This window comes from Thunnus maccoyii, chromosome 22, assembly GCF_910596095.1.
Source record: "Thunnus maccoyii chromosome 22, fThuMac1.1, whole genome shotgun sequence".
Classification (NCBI taxonomy): domain Eukaryota; kingdom Metazoa; phylum Chordata; class Actinopteri; order Scombriformes; family Scombridae; genus Thunnus; species Thunnus maccoyii.
Genome location: NC_056554.1, coordinates 8,126,063 through 8,148,516, shown reverse-complemented (window position 1 = coordinate 8,148,516; position 22,454 = coordinate 8,126,063). Strand labels below are relative to the sequence as shown.

Below are 22,454 nucleotides of genomic sequence, written 5' to 3'. Positions count from 1 at the left end.
TCATTCATCTCCATGTTGTACAGCTAAGTTTACTGTTTCTTGACCACATTAACTGCATCTGGGATAAAATAACCCTTGTAGATCTTCGTCTTTAGCAGGACTTTCTGTAGCGTCGCCCTGATGGGAGCAGCTCACACTCAGGGTGGAGGTGACGTGTTCTGTCAGGGATGATTGACAGGACTTTCCTGTGTGCAGCTGTGCTGTAAAGGTCATCTAATGGCTGTTGTTGGTGGTCTACTATCTTCCCTGCTGTCTTAACCCTGGTCAGCTTGTTTCTATTTACTAAAGGCAAGTATCCATTAGGGGTGTGCCCGAATAGAAAAACATTATTCGGCAAAGCACAAATAGTGGGTTTTTTATGAATATTTGTTTCATACAAATATTTTAAACATTATTTGTATTCGGGAAGAGAAAAAAACATGTCAAATATCAGCGCGCAGGTCGGTCACATCGCTATCTCAGTCTCTCTCCTCTGCTCCGCTGTTATGTCTGTCAGTATGTTTCAACAAGGGGAGTCACATCCAACCGCTACATGACACACATTTCCTAATTTGGACATCACTCCCCGGAGTTGGGGGTGTTCCCCAGAGATAAAGCTGTGCTATTGACACATGCAAAGTGCTCCAGAGGGATTCTCCATAACCTTGTTTTTCCCTTTCTCCTTTCCACAAAGTTAGGTTCTAAAAAATAGGCAATAAATGAAAAGTGCAAAGCAAGAATCACCTTTGAAGTTCTTTCCTACTCATTACATGGTGTGCTGTCTCTGTCTTATGGGTGTATAAATAGCTAGAGGTCTGTCTGCAATTAGGCGATGAGTAGAGTTTTAGCTCAATAGTCGGAACAGTCATCCATGATCTGGGAAACTCCAGTTTGAGACCCAGTGTGGGGACCTCCTTCGTAAGGTAGTTGACTCATAAATATTTATTGTAACACTTTAATTTTCTGAAATTAAAAGCGTAATAAAAACAAAAACAGGATTTTTAAGCCTCTTTCCAGTTTTATTCGAATACAAATACTAATACAAATAATTTTACTGCCTCAACAAATACAGATACGAATACAAATACTGGGCTCTCTGAACATCCCTAGTATCCATGCCAGACAGAGATATTAAAAACAAAGATGCTCTCTATTATACACTTTTTCCAAAACATCAAGACTGACCTCAAACCCCTTCAGTTTCCTAATTAAAAAATAGTCTCTGACCACATATAAAATCATTACATATAAAATCAACATTGTCTGTGAAACTCAGTTTGTCATCTATGTGTGTAAAAGAGTGAATTTGATAATAGAAATGTCCTATTTTTTAAAAATCTTTTTCCTGTCCATTGTAATTATAAAAAGACATCAATAGGCATTTTTCACTGTACACATTTTGACAAGTCACAGTATCAAAAGCACAGCTGTAAATACTAAAATGAATGATGGCTGAGTTCGATTAGCTGCTTCAGTTTCAAGGTCCTGGTATTGTGCATGCTGGCTCACTGTCACACTGGTGTACTGGGACATTTGAATAAAACTGAGCTTGTTAATGTTATTAGTAACACCTGTGTTTTTACTGCTATGACAAGTTAAAAAGTCTAATGTTAAGTCAGCCTGTTTTTAAGGCTACTTGTTCAAATGTAATACTGTGTTTTCAATGCATCTCTTCCAGTACAAAGTTCAAACTTGGTCCTATGTGGGTATACTATGGCTCAAAGCAGTATCCCCTTACAGTTTGGTAACTGTGAACCTGCTGTGTTTGATTTACTGGCATAACAAGATGTTTTGTCTTGTAGTAACATCAGACTATCAGCATGTGCAGAATGATTTATGAGGAATAAAAACAGCACTTTTCATTTCATTTTTTCAGTCATTCCTTCTCAAACTCAGCATTTATATCAGTGTTGCCACTGTCTAAGTAACAAACTCTCACGGCATTTATTAGCATCTAATCGCCTCATTAAATAAGTCAATACCCAAAACGTCTGAACCTGTAGGTCTATATTTAAACAGACAAATAAAGACTGTAGCAGGTCACATAATAAGAACTGAGCATTACAACCTTAGAAAGATCAAGAAGGCCATTTACAACTGAAGGGTTATGATCTTCCCCTACCCATGTGTGACTTCTTGTTTTTATTTTCTCTTATATATATTTTTTATACTCTTTATTGAAATCGTTCATATAAAGTCGGGTACAACTGCATGATTACCAAGTATTGTTTCAGAAAAGTGCCCAATGTGAAACCCCAGTAGATGAAAGGAGAGATTAAGTTCACAGAACAAAAGGATTAAAGAAAAATACAAAAAATGAATAGTGCTCCATTTTCTGATGTAGTAGATAATCTATGCATTGATTCAATATTATTCCATTCATCTTTTTTATCATATAAACAAAGGTTGCCTCTTATTGTGTATGTTTCTTGTTCCATACATTGAATTTGCCTCATCATTTCTCTCCATCACGGCAGCTGTGGACATATTTTTTGCAGTCTCTTCTTCATAATTAATTTCACAGCTATTCTTTATATTCTCAACATTGATCCACCATCTCCTTTGTCATTCTTCTCAAAAATTACAAAATTATTGTTATTACAACATGAAAATTGAAAATGAGTTTTGCTACCGGCTTGTCTCAGCTGGAATAATGCGAGTATTATTTTTAAAGCTTGGACCGGATGCTCTCGTGTCTCCCTCTGACTGTCTTGACATTGGCTCCTCAGCCTAAAGGTGGTGCAAGGAGAGAGAGGAATGAGGCTCCTCACTGCGGATGACGCTATAGGATGGATTTATTTATTTATTTGTCTTTATTTACGTGTCCCGGCTCTGCCTCTTAAACCCGGGTCATTATAAGCAGATGCGTCATTAGCGCCCCGCTGCTCCGCTCTCACTCCGTCACCTCTGCCGAACCTCTGGATTCATCCCGTTATCAAATGTTCGCTCCTGTGCTCCATCGGTGCTCCTGTCTGACTCGCCGCCTCCCCCACTCTTCCTCCCCTCCCTCTCCCCTCCTTTTCCCCATCTTCCTCCATGCGTGTGTGTGTGTGTGTGTGTGTGTGTGTGTGTGTGTGTGTGTGTGTGTGTGTGTGTGTGTGTGTGTGTGTGTGTCTACTTGGCTTTGAGGATCAAGTCACATCCATTATTCTTCTGTTTGCTAAGCCACTTGTTCTCTCTCTCTCTCTGTCACACACACACACACACACACACACACACCGACGCGCACTCAAAAGCGCAATTATCCATGCGCTTTTATCTCACACCTTGACTGGCAGTGAGTGTGTTCTGCTGTTGTGTTTGCGCTGTGAGCCTTGAACCTCTTTACTGCTCTTCTCACCATAAACACACTCACACAGTCTTATAGCCTATATCAAGGCGGGAGGAACACCGTGCGCCTGCGCCCCTTTCTCTCCTCCTATATTCCTCTTCCTCACCCCTCCTCCTCCTCCTCCTCCTCTGTGTTGTGTCGCAGGTGAGCTCAACCGGTTGCCTTCTGGGAAAAAAAACACCGGCAGTCAGTTAAATGTTTGACTGTCTGCATCATATGTGTTGTCACCTGAGAATATTAATACAGTCTGTTAGAGGACAGACTGAAAACACTGTGTTTAATAGTAGTAACTCATCTATATGTAACGAATTATCTTTTTTATATTCCATCCATAAAAAAACTGTCAACTGTTACGTTATACTATATTAGAATATCAAAATATTTAAAGAAGTGAACACTAAAACGAATGAGTCAAACAAAATGCTTTTATTATTCATCTATTACAACCTGCTTTACAGCATAAATATATTTATCTGATGCATGATAAATACAAAGCATACACAAAGCCTGACACTAATTCATATGCTGGTAGAGTAATCATTCATATACTATATAAAAATGATTGTATCTGTATTGAAGCTAAGTAATCTACATATTAGGGCCGTAGCTACTACTGAGAACACTGAGGTCATTTGCTTTTCCTGGGAATTTGTGAGTTTTAGCAGCCTGAAGGAGTTTACATTCTATAATTATACTTTTATATTCTGGTTTCTGTATTTTTTGACTCAATATATTAAAATATATTCAAAAAACAAGGGAAAACATATAGGGGTGGCTGTGGCTCAGGAGTTAAAGCAGGTCATCCACCAATCAGGTTTGATCTCTGGCTCCTCCAGTCCACATGTCCAAGTGTCCTTGGGCGAGATACCGAACCCCAGATTGCTGTGTGAGTGTGTGTGTGTGTGTGTGTGTGTGTGTGTGTGTGTGTGTGTGTGTGTGAACAGGTCAGTGAGCATTAGAAACATTGCACTATATCGCTCCTGATGACAGTTAAGTTGTTTTTTATTTTGGGGTGGGTCTGGGTGGGATACATTACAGGATCTACACATGTGACCTCAGTATTTCTAAATCCTGACTGTGGCCTTGCAAAATTAAAAAAGAAAGAATCATTTGAAAAACCAAAACAGTCATTTTAATGCAATCAAGGTGCGTAAACCCAGCTAAATTTCCTATAACTTAAAAAAAAATTACAACCCAGCAGTTGTTTGTACGACAGGTTTGAGCAGCCTCTTCGTCCTCTTATTGTCAGCTAGAAGGAGAGAAATAGAACTATATATTATTTCTCTTTCTCGTCATCTTTTCCTTTTACCATTTCCCCCTCAACGATCAGTGAAATCCAACATGAACATCTTACAACAGCTTAGTTTGTAATACAGACTGGTGAAACATTTACAACAAGCTTTACAACATTGTTACAAACTAACACAATAATATCTCATACATACATATATTTGGCTGGATTTTGTCATGTAGTAACTGTAAATGAGGGTTGTTACTTGTCTCAGATGTAGTTTACTTAAATCATGGCCGCATTAACCCACTAGAGGGCTGTTGGTGGCCACACGTTTATTTAGCAATATGAAAATACAAAATATCAACTGATACTGGGCTTCAGAGCAGTTGGTAATCCACTCTTGCATTTAATTTTATGAAAAAAAAATTTTTTTGCACAAAGCAGAGCTTGGTAAAAGATGTAAATTAACAATGTATCATATAGGAGCATGATTACAGTAAATAGAAAAATATGCAATTATGTGATTTGAAGAACAGAAAAAACGAGATAAATTGATTTTACTTTGTAAAAATAATGTTGAAAAATAAATAATTATATATGATTAAAAAAATAATTCAGTAATTGACTAACTTTAATTTTGTCCCAGATACAAATATTGGGAAGTCATCTTAAATAGCAGCAGAATATTGAGACTGTATGTGAATCGATGGTGTGTCTCATTATATATTTTAAATGTGATTAAAAAAAAAAAAAAAATCCTCTACTTAAACCGTTCTGTTCAGCCATCCCAGAGTTGTGTGGCAAACATTGGCTCTGTGTCCACAGGAAGGCTCTAAGAACAGATTGAAATTTCTCCTCATGCCATTTCCACGAAGTTACAAGGAAGTGAGCAGTCCACCCTATCTAAAATTATAGATTTCAGATGTTGAGTCAGTTTCTTGTCTTTTGATTAAGAAAGAGATAGCGCCCTTTTCTGATTTTCTTTCATTCACAGTGCATTTTCTTGTAAATTATCGACTCTCAAATCGCTCTATTATTTGACAGAGTTTTGGCTAGCAAAGAGTCAGACATTGTAGCAGGTACAGGGAAGGATTCCTTGAAACTTTATCAGGGCACTTTTTGCCATCATTTAAGGGGAACTCCACTGATTTCACATGTAAAAGTCAGTTTATTTATCCTACTCATCCTGTGAAAACACCTATATAATGTCCAATGCACTGCAGGTGCTTTGTCAAGTGAGGAAATAACCCCTGATGATGTCATCATGATGTCATCAGGGTGTAGCCCAGACATGTGTTTGGCCCTTAGTTCATTTTCTGATACCAGGTTTCCATATATGAGTACATCTGGTTGTCTGATGTAAAAATCTTTCAGCTTATACTCATAAAACCTTGCATGTTGGCATTGTGTAGTGCTAAAGGTTGCTATTCCCACTTAGGATCCAATCATTGACCTCCAGGAGCTCAGAAAGGGAGACATCGCTTAAGGGATCACCCAGCAGTGGCAGCGAGGATGGAGGTTGAGCAAGAAGTCCATCAAAGCTCCTGGAGGTAGGCTGAGGAACATTAAGAGGACTGGGGACAGTGAGCAAGGAGAGCAGAGACGCAGGAGTAGGCGTCATTTGTTGGATGTAACTTGGCTTTATTTCGAAAGCACGGGCAGGGGAAGGATTCTGGTTTGCCTGCTGGGAAACCGAAAGAGACTGAAAAGCAGGCTCTTGAAGAGGTGATGGTAAAACAATACATGGTGGGCTTGAAAGTTTTGGATTTCTGCTGAATTGACATGGATGAAGCTTGGGCACATTCATGGGGAAACCTTGTGCTGCTAGACCTGTGTTTTCTGCCACTGGAGGTCTTAAATGGGAGTATGGGGGCACTGCATTCGATGAAGCAGTTTGAAAAGAGGCTTTCATTAGAAAGGCATCCGGTACTGGGGAATGAGGTGTAGAGGGAGTTGGGTGAGAGGAGGGAAGCAAAGTAGGGCCGTTTATATGGAGAAGAGCATTCGTTGACGCTGAAGAACGTTCATGAATGTCTTGCTCAGATGGAGGCTGAGCAACTGCGGGGGAAATCGGGTTTGAAATGAGGCTGGCGCACAGCGACGTCAGGGCAGCATTTGTTGGCCTTGAGGCAATTAGAGAAGGAGGCTCTTCACTAAACAAAGAGTGTGGGGCGGCAACTGAAAAAGAAACATCCATTGCAGTGGAGGAGGACGAGGTGGTGAAGAGTTCAGCCGGTGACCCGGAAGACGGTGAAGGTGAGAGACGGGTGTTTTCAAGGCAGTCATGGGTGTGATGACCCAGGCTGGGAGTTGAGGAGGTAGAGAGCAAAGGCACAGCAGCTAAACTGGAACATGTAGTCCGGGGAGGGTTCTGGGGAGGGCTGGAGCAGTTGTGAGGGAGCGTGGCGTCAACCGACGATGGGGAAACAGAGAGGCAGTTGGATGAGCTGGACCTGGACGCTCTGAGGCAGCAGGAAGGCTCGTGGCGATCCAGAGCCGTCGTATAGAGAAGGACTTCTTTTTTCAATGCAGCTATCTCCTTTTGAAAGGCAGAGTTTGATTGCTCCAGTTTCTGGAGTTCCTAAGAAGAGGAAGGCAAAGGAAAGAAGGAAAAACAGAAAGAGAGATGACAAATAGTTAATCTCAAGATGAGTCAGGTATTTATCTTTATTATTCATGAGAAGTGTCCTCATCACCAATAAAAACTGACTGAAGACATATATCAAAAGACAAATAAACTCAACCACATCCCATCCACATAAAAATATCCCAGCAGACCTGGCTTATCCTGTGATACTGTTGACACATTGATTACAGGCAATACTGATGACTCCTTCTTTAAGATTCCTCTAATAGAAAGCACAACCAGAGAGCCAAAGGAGAACTGAAATATTACTGTTAAGTGACATTCAGCAGGAAGTGAGTGGGCAGTGTGGTCAGAGCGATGAGGCTGTTCAGAAATCACATAAGAGAAAAGAAAAAGAATTTTTTCTTTGCTGGTCAAGTGTGTTTAATTTGACAAATAAAAAAAGTCTAAGGTCCCCCCCCAGTCATGTTTAACGACATTAACAAATCCTCTGCTTGGAATTATAATTTGTGTTTGTTAGGGTTTTCCCACAAAAAAAGTTTAATTACCTTGTTAAAAATCCTAAAAATGACATCTCCTCCTTCTCATTCATTAAAAATTCTGAATCCATGAATATGCAAATATATTACATCTCAGAAGTTTGACTGCCACACACAAGACGTCTCCTACTTCACTGTAAAAGTCCATTCTCAGTGATTGTGCTCTAGAGCCTTCAAGTTTCCACATTACTCTTGTGTAAGTTGTAAACTGGACCACGATTGGCCCCAAACTAGTTGTGATTTCACAAATCATTATCACAGGTATGCGCCTTTAACTCAGAGAAACTTTCCACTATCAGCAAATTAATGTGAAGAGTGTCTTCAAGTGTCAAAGTCTGCACATACATCATTTCTGTACAGTGAAGGTCAGACCTCCAACTGAAGAAACAAAAAGAAAAACACATTTTTTGACTTTTTAATGTGTCTAGAATTGTTTGCTCCCACTTTGTTAATCAACTAAACTCAATAAGCATGAATAACGCATAAGGATCAGCATTTCTCTTGTGTGCAATTAAGTTTCTCCTATTTTCTCTTAAGGTCATAAAGTTGACATTCAAAGCATCACGTGCGCTGACCCTTTAAACCTTGAACTGCTGACATCGACTGTCTCCTTTTTGTAAGTAACTGGTTTGCTTCTTCAAAATCAACCTGAAGGACAAGGAGGAGCAGAAGTGAAAGAGAAGAAGAGAGTGAAAGTGAAAGTCTGGACTCCCTCCAAACAACACACACCTATTCACAAATCCAGTAAATGTACACTTATCCAACTGGTTACGACAGGTAGGATTTTATGTGGGAGGAAGAATAAAACCAACTGTAATGGGCATGAAAGAAGAAAAGCAGGAGAAACATCTTCAGCCATTAAACATATCTTATGGGTGTGTGTATCGAGAGCCTTATTCAGAGTAATGAATCACGTGACAGTTTTATGAAAATCTGATGGTAACTTTTGTTATATTTATAGAGAAATAAAACTACAATAAGATTATTGACACTACTGAGGAGCAAATTATTTCTTTAACTGCAGAACAACCCAGAGGACAAGCAGTCATAGTTTTAATGTTAATCAGTAACAACCTTATCCAACCATTCACCCTGAAGTGAATTATTACACTTCCCTATTTTAAGAAATGACTCCTTCCACCTTGTTTAAAATAGTTGTGTGTAAAGGTATAGAGCCTGAAACTAAAATACATCATCAAGATTGGATCACTTAAAGGAATAGTTCAACATTTTGGGGAAAAATGAGCTCATTCACTTTCTTGCCGAGAGTTATAGAAGAAGATCGATACCACCCTCGTGTCTGTGCGCTAAAAAGGAAGCTAAAGCCAGGAAACTGTTAGCTTAGCTTAGCATTAAGACTGGAAACAGGAGAAAACAACTAGACTGGCTAAAAAGGTAACTAAATCCTCCTTCCAGCACCTCTAAAGCTCACGAATTAACACGCTGTGTCTTGTTTATCTATTAAAAAAGCAAAGTGTAAAAAATTGTGGTTTTGTGGGGGATTACGCAGCGACTTACAGCGCAGCGACTTACAATCTGTTATTTTCACACTTAAGTTGTTGTATGAATTAATCAAGATATAACATGTAAATCTGTGAGCTTTGCTGGTTTCCCCCAGACTAGCAGTTTCCCCCTGTTTCCAGCTTTTGTGCTAAGCTAAGCTAACAAACCGCTGACGCTAGTAGCTTTATGTTTACTGTGCAGGTAATGATCTCATTATCAATCAGCATTATGACAAAAAATCTGAAAACTCCTGGTGACGCTTCTTCAGAATGAAAACAAAACATTTCAACTTCAATATCATCAAAGATGCAGACTGTAGTTGGTTATGAGTCAGATCTTTGACTATCCTACAACACTGGATTTCTACAACGTGTCCTATTAAAGCTAAAGTTTTTACTTAAAGCCGAAAACAAAGATTTTTGACAATGAAGAGGTGCTTGAATAAACTGCATCAAATCTTGCTTTTTCACAGCGATATTCAGAGAGGATATAATTATGTCTGATGGAATACATATACATATATATACACTATATACATAAATAGTTGTCTTTGGTTCACATGTGAAGTTTCTGAGTCAGGACATTATTTCCATTCAAATCCATTCAGAAATTTAACTCACAGAGCCTGTTCTACGTGTCTGTGTACTTACCTGTGGAATTTGACCCTCAGGAGAATTAGACACATGAGTGTGTGTGTGTGTGTGTGTGTGTGTGTGTAGAGCGGAAAGGAAAGGGAGGGCACATCAGAGGGAGTGAAAGCCCTTCTCTTAAAGCGGAGTATTTCCAAGAAACGGCTACGAGCATGCTGCCAGATTACACAACACACACACACCGCTAGTCACACAGCCTCTGTGTGTTTCTGTGTGTGTGGGAGAGAGAGAGAGAGAGAGAGAGAGAGAGAGAGAGAGAGAGAGAGAGAGACAGAAAGTGGCATGTTGTAGGAAGAGAGGGACAGAAAGAAGTTAAGAAGTGAATATTTCATATACCTCATGGAGCTCATCCGCCCTCTCTGTCTGTTTTTTCCGGCTCTTCCTCGCTGCTTCTCTGTTCTTCTGTCGTCTTTTAGTCCCTCTGTTTTCCGTCCCTTGTCCCTCTCCCTCTCTCTCCTGTCAAGATGAACAGCCATGAACATCCACCTTTTTTAAGGCATCAATAACTTTTTGATATTGCATAATGTTTTGAAACCTGTCATAGTTCACAAGATTATGAGACAAACTTATCACATGAAATGACATGTGGTCTCCCAATGCCAGCCTGTCAATAAAGAAGTAAATAGACCTGAACTTGGATGGAGAGGAACTTGTTGTTTTGTAGTGTGTGATGTTAAAGGGGAAACTTTGGTATTTTTCAACCTGGATCATATTTTCCCATCCTCTTGTGTCTACGTGACTAATTGTGACAACAACAAGTTTTGAAAGTGGTCCAGTATTGAGAGTATTAAGAGAATTAAGAGAGCTGCATCTGACAGCTGCAAAACAGCTGCAATGTAATCCTTTGGGGCAACAGCGCCTCTTCCATGTACGTCTATCAAAAGTGCTTGTTTTTGCTAGTGACAGGCTCAGATTGTTCTTATAAGTGTCTGACAACATTCTGGAAAGAACCACACAGAGAAATAAAATGTTTTTCTTTACCTTTCATTTGATCAGTTCTGTTATTGTGTCTAAACAAGTCTCGCTCAAGGAAAAGTCTCATCCTGAAATCTTGTTATAATGGAAATCAGCTAAATATTCAGCCATGACAGAGTTGGAGACAGATGTGCTGGGAGGAGTTTGTTGTGTTGGAGTACAGAAAGTGTAGCTTAGTCTTATCTAAAAGATTATCAAAATCATGGCTGAATATTTAGCTGATTTCAACAACAACTCAACTCTGGCGAGATTTCAGTGTGAGACAGTATTTTTATTTTGGGGACTTATTGTCCCCATTAGTCACTTAGACACAAAATGATGAGAAAATATGGTCCAGGTTGAAAAATACAGAAGTTTCCATTTAAAGCGAGTGCTTGTTGAGCACTGGAGCAAAGTTATAACAGACACAGATGAGCAACAGATGAAGTTCAGACATGAACTTCCTCCATCACTGAGTCTGACTCACATCAAAATGATACAAGAACAAGGACAAGTGATTAGGATTTTTCACAAGAACATGTCAGCACCAGGTATAACATCTGAAGATGTGAATAATATGTCAACCCTAAACCACATCTGGTTATTTTCTTTACCCATATGAGAGGACAGGTGCTAAGTAGCCAGGTTGGGGGAAAATATATGCATCAATCAGTGTTCACTGACTCCTATGAGGTGCAGGAAAGGGGAAATGCATTAAAGCCAAGTGAAAGATCGTTATCAATTGTCATAACTGGCGCCAACTATTCCAACAGCTGCAGATATTCTGAGATAGAAATTTGCACGTTGGTATTTGAAACTCCACAGTGAGTCTTGGAACTACTTTATGGTTTTCTGCTTTTTTTTTCAGTCCATTTTTATTAAGGTAATGGTGATAAAAATGCCTAATTCTTGATGAAAATGCAATACTCTTATAATAGGGTCTATGGAGTGACTTATTTCTACTTACTTACTAAAAATGTTTTATTTATAAAGCTTTACTTTTAAAAGACAAGTTGCATCAAATAAAATTTAAAAAATAATTTGTTCAAGTGATTATTTTACTTAACTTAATTTCTTTTCTTATCATAACATTAATTCATATTCTAACAGGACCTGTGATTCTGACTGTAGGTCTACAGTAGTATGTTCTATTTATTTATGCATTAATTTCTTGGCTTGCTTGCTCCAATGACTGTTTGATTGATTGATCAGGAGAAGGAGGACTTACCGAGCCAGCAGTGTTGCTGTTGCACTCAGCTGATAGCGAGCCGGGGCTGTTGGGCTCGTACCCGGTGTCCATGAATAAAGGGGACATCTCTTGCACCCCCTCGACTCGGCAGACCCACTGGTTGGTTGAATGATTTTTCAGTAGCAGGATGAACCTTCAGCCAGTCGTCACCGGTGCAGCATGTTCGCAGGTAAAACCGCCGCCTGTCATATGAACTCTGAAGTCAGCGCACCACCCGCGCGCGTCTCTGCAATTTGTAATAATTTTTGGATGACTCGGGACGACCGAAAATATAGGTAATGCTATATTTCTGTGCTGCAATCCAATGGTGATGGTTGCTTAGTGACTTGTTTCTCTGTGGCCGCTCAGTCGGCGTGTCTGATGGGTTTTGAGCGCAGGGGTTCTGGCAGACAGCCTCTGATGATGCAACATGATGGGATGCTTTCAGTTTCTTTTTATTTTAAACTGACCCTTTGCAAGGTAAGGGTGGCGGAGGGGGGCGGTGCTAAATGTTCCTTTCATTTTCAAATCCTGTATGGGTACATTTGAGCACTAGTAAAATTATTTTTAGCTATTATTATTATTTACTTATCCGTTTATTTTAAAAAATACTAGAAATACACCCTGTGGTAAAAGTTTATTTCTAAGAAGCAGCCATATGAACATGACAAATGCACATTTACCATGTAACAGATGTTTTATTCAATAAAACATTTATTCTGACAAAGTCTAAACCCTAAAAAAATAAACTTCTAAAACAGCTCTAGGCTCTTTTTGTTTGTAAATTTCTTTATTTCCATGCCTTCATGAAGTTTACATTAGTTTACTGTCCAGTGTCTGTCTGATGGGTAATGTCTGGTCGACTAATGAATTCTAAGATTTCCAAAAGGTCCTGAAGGCAGTACATTGGAAGGATTGGGAAGACGGTTTGGGACAGGAAATAGTTTGGGGGCTGGTGACCATATTAGGAAGAAGGGTTGTGTGCTTCCTTCACGTGCAGGGAATTTCTAAAAGTGCCTTGCCGGGAATGAGATGGCCAAGCCCCCAGCACAGCAGCCAACAGCATTTACCAGTTCTCCACAGGAAATGATGCAATTCAAGGTATAAAAAGGGCATTACTTCATACTTCTCCCACACGCTTACAGACAGCCAGACATATGTTGTCAATATCTCAGAATCTCCTGCTGACATAAACATTTTCTAATGAAATGTCCTATTATCTCTATAGCTAACTTGTAAAACAATGTTTTTGGTTTATGTTTAATATATTTAAGACTAAATATATTGCTCTTGTAGATCAATATTTTCTTTCAAGCTGGGGGTGTTATTTGTTGAAGTCTTAGGGGGAGCACTTGTGTAGAGGTGAGATGAATGAAATAAGAGAAATTCTTCTGAACTTCTTTGCAGTCACTTATGACTACTTCAAAAGCTGAGTAGTAACAGTATAAGAAAAATGACTCAGATCTCCCACAGCTGTAGAGTATAATTCAAGCTTCTTTATAAGATTAATCTCCATTATTTTAACTGCACTCTGACAGTGTCTAAACAACAACTGAGCTTTTTAGTATGAATGAGGAGAAAACGGAGAGGTTTTGCATTGCAGAATGTTTGCACACTGATTTATTTTACATTTCCGGACCACAGTGAAAGACAAGCTAACAGAAATTCTTCTGAAGTCAGTGCCCTGTTGTCTAAATGTCTCTGCCTTCCTCACAAAAAACACATGTTGTAGTTACTTCATTATGTTGCATGATATAGGCTTTTTCTTCTCCATTGAAGTCTATTCATTACTGTCTAAATGATTTAAGAAATGTATTTTTCAAAAAGGCTCCAATCCTCACCCATTTATGTGGCATTTGTGGAAACAAAACAGGCCCAGGACCCTCACTGACACAGACTCTATCCCACCCATGGACGCTACATTAACATAAGATCTATAATCTTATATTGCATGTCTGTGAACCCGTCACATCTAACATGGCGCATTACATTAACGCAATTATTTGTATTCTTTGTATTATTACACTTGCACATTAGATATACTGTTTATACTGTGACCTTTTGCACATTCCCAGTCAACATCTTGTTCTTTTTTTTTTTTAAACTCAACAGCTCTCTTCACATAGAATAGATTGTTACTTCTTCTTTGTTGACAAAGTCTATTTATATACTTATAACACTTCTGTCTTTTGAGGTTGTATTTTTCTTACTTTGTACAGATACTTTTTCTCTTCTACTCTTTGATTGTCACGCACCACAATAGCAACACAAATTCCTTGTATGTGCAAACTTACTTGCCAATAAATCTGATTCTGGTCAATATTCTGTATATTTTCAAGGCAGTCAAATGTGTCCAAATCCAATATCACCCACGTCTTAAAATGCGTCTGGCGAATCGACCCACCTTGAAATTTCAGCAGAAATCATTGCAATCATTTTTGTTCATTTACAATCATCATTTGTTCAGAGTGAGCAGCAGCTCTCAGAGGTTAGTCATCAAGGCAAAAGATCAAAGATCAGAGAAGATCTCATGATAGAAATTCACATTCTGCTTTTAAGATTACAAAGGATGGGTTTAGAAGTGCAGTTTTGTTGGGTCCTTGCTCATATAGGTGTTAAAGGTAATGAACATGCAGATTTTTTTTTAGACTTTATTAAAGAAGGACCATGCACAACAAACAATCTCAAAATTAGAAGAGATGATTAATGCCAGATTTAGCTATTAGCTAATTTCTATCTGCAGTCCCTGGGAAAGTACCCAGAGCAATCACCAGATACTTAAAACATTCATTTACATGCAACATCATTACATACTAATAATTATACAGACAAATCTAAAAACGCAATCAACATATAAATACCAGCACATTCATCCAGTGCAACTATAGAACTACAATTCATTACAAATTAAAATCTGAATCATGGTGAAACTAATGTGGGCGTGACTAGTTGCTCAATATCCCTTTTTTTTTTTTTTTTTGCACCATGGGAAAAAGAATGAAAATCAGTGCAAGTTTTAAGCTCAGCTGAAAGCATAATTCAATGTTTATTGGCCGTAGATGAAAAAGCAGATTGTGCAAAGGCAGTCCGCTGCAGTTGGATGTGTAAGTCAGGGTTTAGAGCAGATCGAGGTTCTGGTTCTGCTCATTTGCTCAGAGCAGAAGTGAAAACAGCTCTTCAACGGTAGAGGAGCAGCATTGTGAATTATCTGGAATACCAATCGAATTTCTGAAAACAGAACGAGATTTTCAAAACTTAAACGGCTGTATTTGGACAATATGTTACAATGATTTAATGATTTCCTATCAAAAACTTTTAAAGTTTGATTAAAAAGAATATCAGTTGGTTTCAGCACAGTCTCACTGGCCTGGGTCCAGCAGGATATACAATAATGAAGATGTGAAAAAATCATAGCATGCAAAAATGTTTTTGGTGCTTCTGTTGTTGCTAATATGTCTAAATTTAACAATGTTATTTTTATTTTTTTTACTCATCTTTTTAATATGTCTTTCAAAATCATACCTTTACATTTAATCTCATTAACATTTTTTATTATTTGTCCAATAGCACTAAGCATGGACACACAGTTTTTGTTTATTAGCAAAATACATTGTCACTGTTTTTTTGTGATCAAGGTAAGACACGAGTCATTCAGCCACTTAGCAACTTCATGAAGCATTAATGAAAGCTTAGTGGCCACTTGTTCAGCATCTCTCCCATGAGTGTATACGACTGTGTCATCAGTATATATCTGAATATTCACATCCTCACAAACAGATGGGAGATCATTGATGTATAAACTGAACAACAGTGGCCCAAGAACAGAGCCTTGTGGCACACTTATTGATGACAATTCATTATTTATACAAACACATTGTGAACGACCAGATAAATAAGACCTTATCCAATCCAGCTAATCCAATTAGCTGGAATTTTTCATTTGAATTTGATAGAAATATTGGATGACTGTATCAAATGCTTTATGCAGGTCAAGAAACACAGCTCCTACCACTCCTTCTTGATCTAATCTAGTCTTGGTTACTTCCACGAAATAGCAACATGCAGACTCAGTCGAGTAATTATTCCTAAATCTGAACTGCATAGGGTGGAGCAGATCATTGTTAAGATATGACACCAGCTGTTCTGCAACTACCCTTTCAACCTCCTTTGAAACCAGAAGAAGTATGCTAATTGTCCTATAGTTGCTTACTTCTTTTTTGTCACCATGTTCATATACTTGGGTTACAACTGTATTTTTAAAAGCTAGTCTAAGAAAGACTGTGTCAAGTTCGTGGTGATCCCTTGCCTTAGAATTTTATAAAGTTGAGATTATTTTTCAATTTCATTTGAGTTCTAAATTTTCACTTTCTTTTCCTCTTTTTTTGTTCTTTTCCCATAAGTTTATCAATACTTCTCTATAGCATTTGATAATTCCCTTTTGCCTGTCGAATATTATCTAAAAAGAAATTTGCTTCCTCAATCGTGTTGTAACTGTATTTCTGAGACTTTTGTACATTAATTGATCTGTTTCCAAACTTGATTTTCAAGATTTATTTTAAGAGCTGCATCCCACTTTTTCATTAATTGCCATAAGGCATTGTTAAACCACGACAACTGTCTAACCATCTGCCTCTGGGGCATTGTTTTCATATATTTAGCTATGGTTTGTTTTAATGTAGACCTGAAATTATCACAAGTCCACTAACATATGTTATATCAATCCACTCAGTTTGCCATATTTCATATTCCAATATTCCCTGGTCCCGCTTTAGAATACATGAAAAATATTTTTTCCCTTCTGTTATATTTCTATTTTTGCATCTTGGATAGTTTCTTAGCAACTAAAGTGAGATTGTGACCGGAAATAATGAGATTGTATGTTTTTGAGATGCAGTCCACTTTATTTGTAAAAATTAAATCCAATAAGGTTTGCAAGGGTTTTGTAATTCTTGTTGGACTTATAATCATTGAGTCATCTGATATCTAATCTTACTAATATCCTTTAACTTTTTTCTGCATTTTTTATCTAACCAATTAATGTTAAAATCACCCATTTTAAACTGGCAAAGAAGGCTCTTAAAGTATATGACAACAAAGTGATAAAAGTAGCATATGTTAGGAGAGAGGCAAAATCATTCATTAGAACAGCCATAATTAACGTCTGGCAGAAGGACATACAGACAATAAAGGGAGAAATTATTATAATATACAGTCAGTTCATGTTAAACACTTTAAAGGAGGTTATCATAGAGGAGGTAATCATTACACGATTAAGATTCGGGCATGCAGTCAATCAAATCTGTGTCAGTGGTGTAACACTCTGGAAGATGTAAAACACATTATCATGCATTGTAGTAAATAGCCTATAATTCAGAGAGGGAGACATTAAGAAATATGAGACAGGTCAGGGAAATCTGAATTCAGAAGGAGGTTGATAGGTTATATAATATAGGCAGTATTAGGAAATAAGTGTTGTGGAAATTGTCTGAAAACACTAAACACACATGAAATAATACACAAAACACTGCTGGGTTGATGATTAAAAAATGTTATCGAACAATAAGGAGACAGAACACACAAAGATTTGCATCAGTTCATCTCACCGAACAAAGAGTAAACCTATTCTACCATAGTGTTAGAAGGAACAGAGAAATGATCTGTGATCGGTCAATGTATGAGCTTATATGATTACAGCCAATGGCAAACAGCCACGAGGTATAAATGTGCATGCCCATGTATGCTAGATAAGAGCCACGTCTCCCAAAGACACAGGAAGGAAAGAGCCTCGAGCTATATGTGGCCTTTGACCCCTTAACCTGTCCTGTTTATTCCAAGACCCAGAATGTTACCTTATCTGAGCCTAAGCCAGAACAGAAAGAGAGAACTGGGCCTCCTAAAACACATTCCTTCTCTCAAGTACGTGCACACATTAACAGAGTAAATGAACATCCTTACACAACTCTGCACATTCAAATGATAAGCCAATCTTTTGGTCTTTCATTATGTTTACATAGGGTGTGTGTGTGTGTGGGTGTGTGGGTGTGTGTTTCTATAGTATTATATAGTATTCAGATGTTTTAATGTCATGAATGTGCACACTCCGATACAGTAGGTGGCGGTATGCACCTTTAAAGTTAGTTTGTGATCAGCCAATAAACGCAAAGAAGAGCCCGCTTCGAACGTCCCCTTTAACCAATCAACGCTCGCCTTGTACCAGACAGGCCAATTGGAGGCAGTGTGGGGCGGGATTATCGTTTACAGTCACTTCCTAGTGCGCAATGATTTTTGTGGATGCTAAACATCTTCCACACAAAGCTACAAACCAGTAAAAACTAATCTGTTACAATAACTGCAGCTGAGCGGAACACTGTCGTGATGGGTTTGCTTACGATTTTGAAGAAGATGAAGCAGAAGGAGCGGGAGATGAGACTGCTGATGTTGTATCCTGTGTGTAATACAGTTTAACTTAGCTTAGCTGGAAACAGTAGCGTTCATGTGCTGATGCTCTGAAATAAACTATATATATATATATGTATAACTTACTGTATCGACAAGAGGCGCGAACAGTGAATTATATTAATTTTCTGGTGAATTAATATAAGACAATAATTGTGTGTGACGTTTGTTCGGGGTATTTTGTGCTGTATCATGCTACAGTTAAGCTCCCATTAATAACAAGTCAGCAGCAGCCAGGTGTGGCTCCGTGTGTGTGTGTGTGTGTGTGTGTGTGTGTGTGTGTGTGTGTGTGTGTGTGTGTGTGTGTGTGTTTGTGTGTGTTTATTCTTTAACCTGGCTCGTGCAGAGGTCTGGACAATGCCGGGAAAACGACCATCCTAAAGAAGTTTAACGGAGAGGATGTCAGCACCATCTCTCCCACACTGGGCTTCAACATCAAAACACTGGAGCACAGAGGGTAACACAGTACACTACAGTACAGTATATCCTGGCTACACATTATAGGCTACACACACACACACACACACACTTTTCTCTCTCATGCAAAGGTTGCTTACCTTCCTGTTTTTCCACCTCTAGTCATTAGCCAGATTTAGGGTAACTAATATTTAATCAAAGATTCCTATGGCCTATTAAATATTAGAAAATAGGAGGGGATTAGAGATCCAGACCCAGATGTAATAGTAGCAGGGAGAAGTAGTGCTTGAGTTTGAATGTTTAGGCATAATAACAGATTCATAACTCACATTCAAAACGTTGAACAGAATCAAATTCAATTTGGCATTTTAGACACATTAGGAACAATTTAACTAGAGGCCTCAAAGTTTTACATCAGTGATTCTCTTACACATGAACTACAGATTTACCAGCTGGACACAGACAAGTAGGACCACATTACAATCAGTAGAAACATTTTATAAGCAGGCTATGACAACACTGGTTAAAAAGTCAAATTCATATCATCATTGTAAAAATGTAACTAAACATGATTTCTTAAACTGGGAAAACATGATCAAATTTGCAGATATTTTACCTGTGTATAAATTTTTCATGGCCTGGCCCCTCTCTCCACTCAATGAATTCATTACACAAAATCAAAACTCATCTAGCAGAGCTACTACTAGAGAGGATTATAAAATACCACATAGAAAAAGTACCTTTGGATAGTCAGCCTTTTCCTATCGAGCAGCACATACCTGGAACAGAGAAGTAAGGAACATGACATCTCTCAACAATCAAACATGCTGTCATAATCTGGAGTAGTGCTTATGTCATTTTTTACTACTTGTCTGTGCTTATGTGCTCTTGTATGTTTTTATTTTAATGTTCTTATAATGCCATCAACCTGCCGGGGTCTGCAGATAAAAATTAGCCTGTATGGTAAAATCTGACACATTAAAATGAAGGACCCAAGTGTTCATGTTAATGAATGTGCATTGTCCCTTCTTAAATGAAATAAACATAAATGCACATCACAAATTCCCAATTAGACATCTAATTTCTTGATTTGTCAGCTCAGTTGCCAACTATCAAATTAATCGCCAGCTATTTTGATAATCGAGTAATAATTTTGAATTTTGAATTTTTATTTTTTTAAGAAAAAAAATGTCCAAATTATCTGACTCCAGCTTCTCAAATGTGAATATTTTCTGGTTTCTTTAGTGTTGTGTGCATTGTGGACAAAACACTAAGGACGTTTTGGGAACAGTGATCAACATTTTTCACCACTTTCTGACATTTTATGGACCAAACAACTAATCGATCAACTGTTAGTTATAGCCCTAATATGTAATATAATAAATGACTTAAATGGACGTTTAAGTTGACTACAATCAGACCTTTGAAATTTTACATCAGTGCTTAAATTCCCTGGCTACTAAGAAACCTTTGATTATTATTAACTCCTGTTATTTTCAGTCAGTCTCCTTCTTATCCTGCCAACAGCCAGAACAAATCATCGTTTGTTTGTTTTTCTCCTCTTGTTTTGACTGTACTGTATTCTTGTTCAAACCAAGAATCTGAGGCATGTCTATAATTAGTTCACAATTCTGCTGCACCATTACTAACAAAGAGTCCACTGTGCTGGCTTTGTTAAATTAGCATCCTATTAAATATAGGAATTCAAAATCCTTCTAATTACTCTCAAGCCACTTCATAATTTGGCTCCACCATTTATTAGTGAGTTGCTGAAGCCACATAGATCCACTTTGCCTCTCAGGTCATCAGAACAGGGGCTCCTGGTTGTGCTTCTGCTCAATAACCAAGCTTTTGCTGTCCTGGCTGAATATCTGTCCGGGGGTCTGAGCAACAAACTCCTGAAAAATCTTACCTCAAGCCTTATTTATGAAGCACATTTGTCATAGTTTGCTCTTATAACAATCTTATTTGTCTTTGATTTAAGTATTTATAACTGCTTTTTTTGTTGTTTCAGTTGTTTCTGTGTTATGAACTTAAATTTGTGTAACTGTGCGGGACAGTGTGACTCTGGTTTTAGAAACTGCTGTATGAAGTTTCACTTACTCCACACTCCTCTGTTCTAATTTCTGTCTCTGTTTTCTAGGTTCAAATTGAATATTTGGGACGTAGGGGGTCAGAAGTCACTGCGCTCCTACTGGAGGAACTACTTTGAGAGCACAGACGGGCTGGTGTGGGTGGTGGACAGCGCAGACAGACTCCGACTGGAGGACTGCAGGCAGGAGCTCAGTGCACTGCTGCTAGAGGAGGTATACACAAACACATTGACACACACACACAGGAGTTGTAGGGAAGCACATCTACAGTAATTAGGGTTTAGTGGTTAATTGTGGATCTTTTATGTTGGCTTTGTTTCATATTGCCCCCTTAATCTGCAGCCTCATTTTGGAGTCTTGTGTTTAAAGCTGAAATGTTTAATGCATCATTATTATATTCAGCTGTATTGTTAAGTGTGGAGAAACATAAAAAAAGATGATCTTTGGTGTAATGTAAACATGCAGATAGTAAAATATATTAACATACTGTAATTGCTGTATCACATACAGGTGTCAATTGAAGCTGATCAACATGTCTCCTTAAAGCTACAGTATTTAATCGGAATCAATGTGCACTTCAAATACTGCAATATGTCAAATGAAAGACAGCGTCAACATGTGCTGTATCATCCTTCCTCCCTGCAGAGGTTAGCTGGGGCCACGTTGCTGGTGTTTGCCAACAAACAGGATTTACCAGGAGCCCTGTCAAAAGAGGCAATACGAGAGGTGAGCTCCTCTCACATTATTATTGTACTGATACAGTATTGATTCATACTCTTGGTATCAGATTGTAGTTGGTTTAAAAAGAAATTGTAAATCTAATTATTTCTTCATTATTTACAGCAATAGTCACTTCTCTACTGTGTTTTCCCGCAGGCGCTGGCTCTGGATGAGATTAAAAGTCATCACTGGTGTATCATTGGTTGCAGTGCAGTAACAGGAGAGAACTTGTTAGCTGGAGTGGACTGGCTACTAGATGATATCGCTGCAAGGATCTTCACCGCTGACTGACTGTGTGTCCTATTTAAAATGGCGAAACTGCAGCCTCTTGTTTGGCGAGCTCTGTCATGACTTCTTGATCAGACTGCAGGCATCAGAAGTATTGACACAGAGCTTAACAGCAGTCTACATTTTGTTCCCTCACCTGCTGTGTGCAGTAACCAGACAACAGCGCTTTCTGTCTGTGATCACTGGAACACACAGCTGCACATCCTTTGATTTTAGTGTTATGTTTGAGGGAAGGAGACACATTTAACCAGCGGAAATGTGTCTAATTGAAACAAACCTGAATGAATTTTGTTTACATATAACTATGTATGCAATGTGATGACTGAACACTTCTCACGAGTCCCCACTTTTATACTGTGGTACATCAGATGATTTGTGCATCATGTTTTTTTTCTTAATAAATGTAAATGCTTACTAAAGTTATTGTGTCGATGAAATCAATGACATGTAGAGGTTTATTATATAGATCCTCAAG

General features: G+C 38.3%; 2 protein-coding genes across 2 annotated transcripts; one reads left to right on the top strand and one right to left on the bottom strand.

Moving 5' to 3' along the window:
• Positions 1-4,239: 4,239 nt before the first annotated feature.
• On the bottom strand, positions 4,240-18,076 carry batf2 (basic leucine zipper ATF-like transcription factor 2). The gene is made up of 3 exons (XM_042401539.1): positions 12,006-18,076; positions 10,160-10,279; positions 4,240-7,125 (listed from the first exon to the last, which is right to left on the bottom strand). The coding sequence occupies exons 1-3, from the start codon at positions 12,090-12,092 to the stop codon at positions 5,959-5,961; spliced, it is 1,374 nt and encodes a 457-aa protein (XP_042257473.1). The 5' UTR covers positions 12,093-18,076; the 3' UTR covers positions 4,240-5,958.
• Positions 18,077-18,276: 200 nt separating this feature from the next.
• arl2 (ADP-ribosylation factor-like 2) lies at positions 18,277-22,395 on the top strand. The gene is made up of 5 exons (XM_042401544.1): positions 18,277-18,445; positions 18,808-18,918; positions 21,022-21,184; positions 21,617-21,697; positions 21,848-22,395. The coding sequence occupies exons 1-5, from the start codon at positions 18,381-18,383 to the stop codon at positions 21,980-21,982; spliced, it is 555 nt and encodes a 184-aa protein (XP_042257478.1). The 5' UTR covers positions 18,277-18,380; the 3' UTR covers positions 21,983-22,395.
• Positions 22,396-22,454: the final 59 nt, after the last annotated feature.

What these genes read in the sequence shown, in the direction of transcription:
- batf2 (XM_042401539.1), bottom strand. Translation starts at nt 12,092, where the DNA reads ATGTCCCCTTTATTCATGGACACCGGGTACGAGCCCAACAGCCCCGGC. An exon ending in ACAGCAACACTGCTGGCTCG is followed by an intron (nt 10,280 to 12,005) that starts GTAAGTCCTCCT and finishes TCATCTTGACAG; the next exon opens with GAGAGAGAGGGAGAGGGACA. An exon ending in GGGCGGATGAGCTCCATGAG is followed by an intron (nt 7,126 to 10,159) that starts GTATATGAAATA and finishes TCCTCTTCTTAG; the next exon opens with GAACTCCAGAAACTGGAGCA.
- arl2 (XM_042401544.1), top strand. Translation starts at nt 18,381, where the DNA reads ATGGGTTTGCTTACGATTTTGAAGAAGATGAAGCAGAAGGAGCGGGAG. An exon ending in AAAACACTGGAGCACAGAGG is followed by an intron (nt 18,919 to 21,021) that starts GTAACACAGTAC and finishes TCTGTTTTCTAG; the next exon opens with GTTCAAATTGAATATTTGGG. An exon ending in CAAAAGAGGCAATACGAGAG is followed by an intron (nt 21,698 to 21,847) that starts GTGAGCTCCTCT and finishes GTTTTCCCGCAG; the next exon opens with GCGCTGGCTCTGGATGAGAT.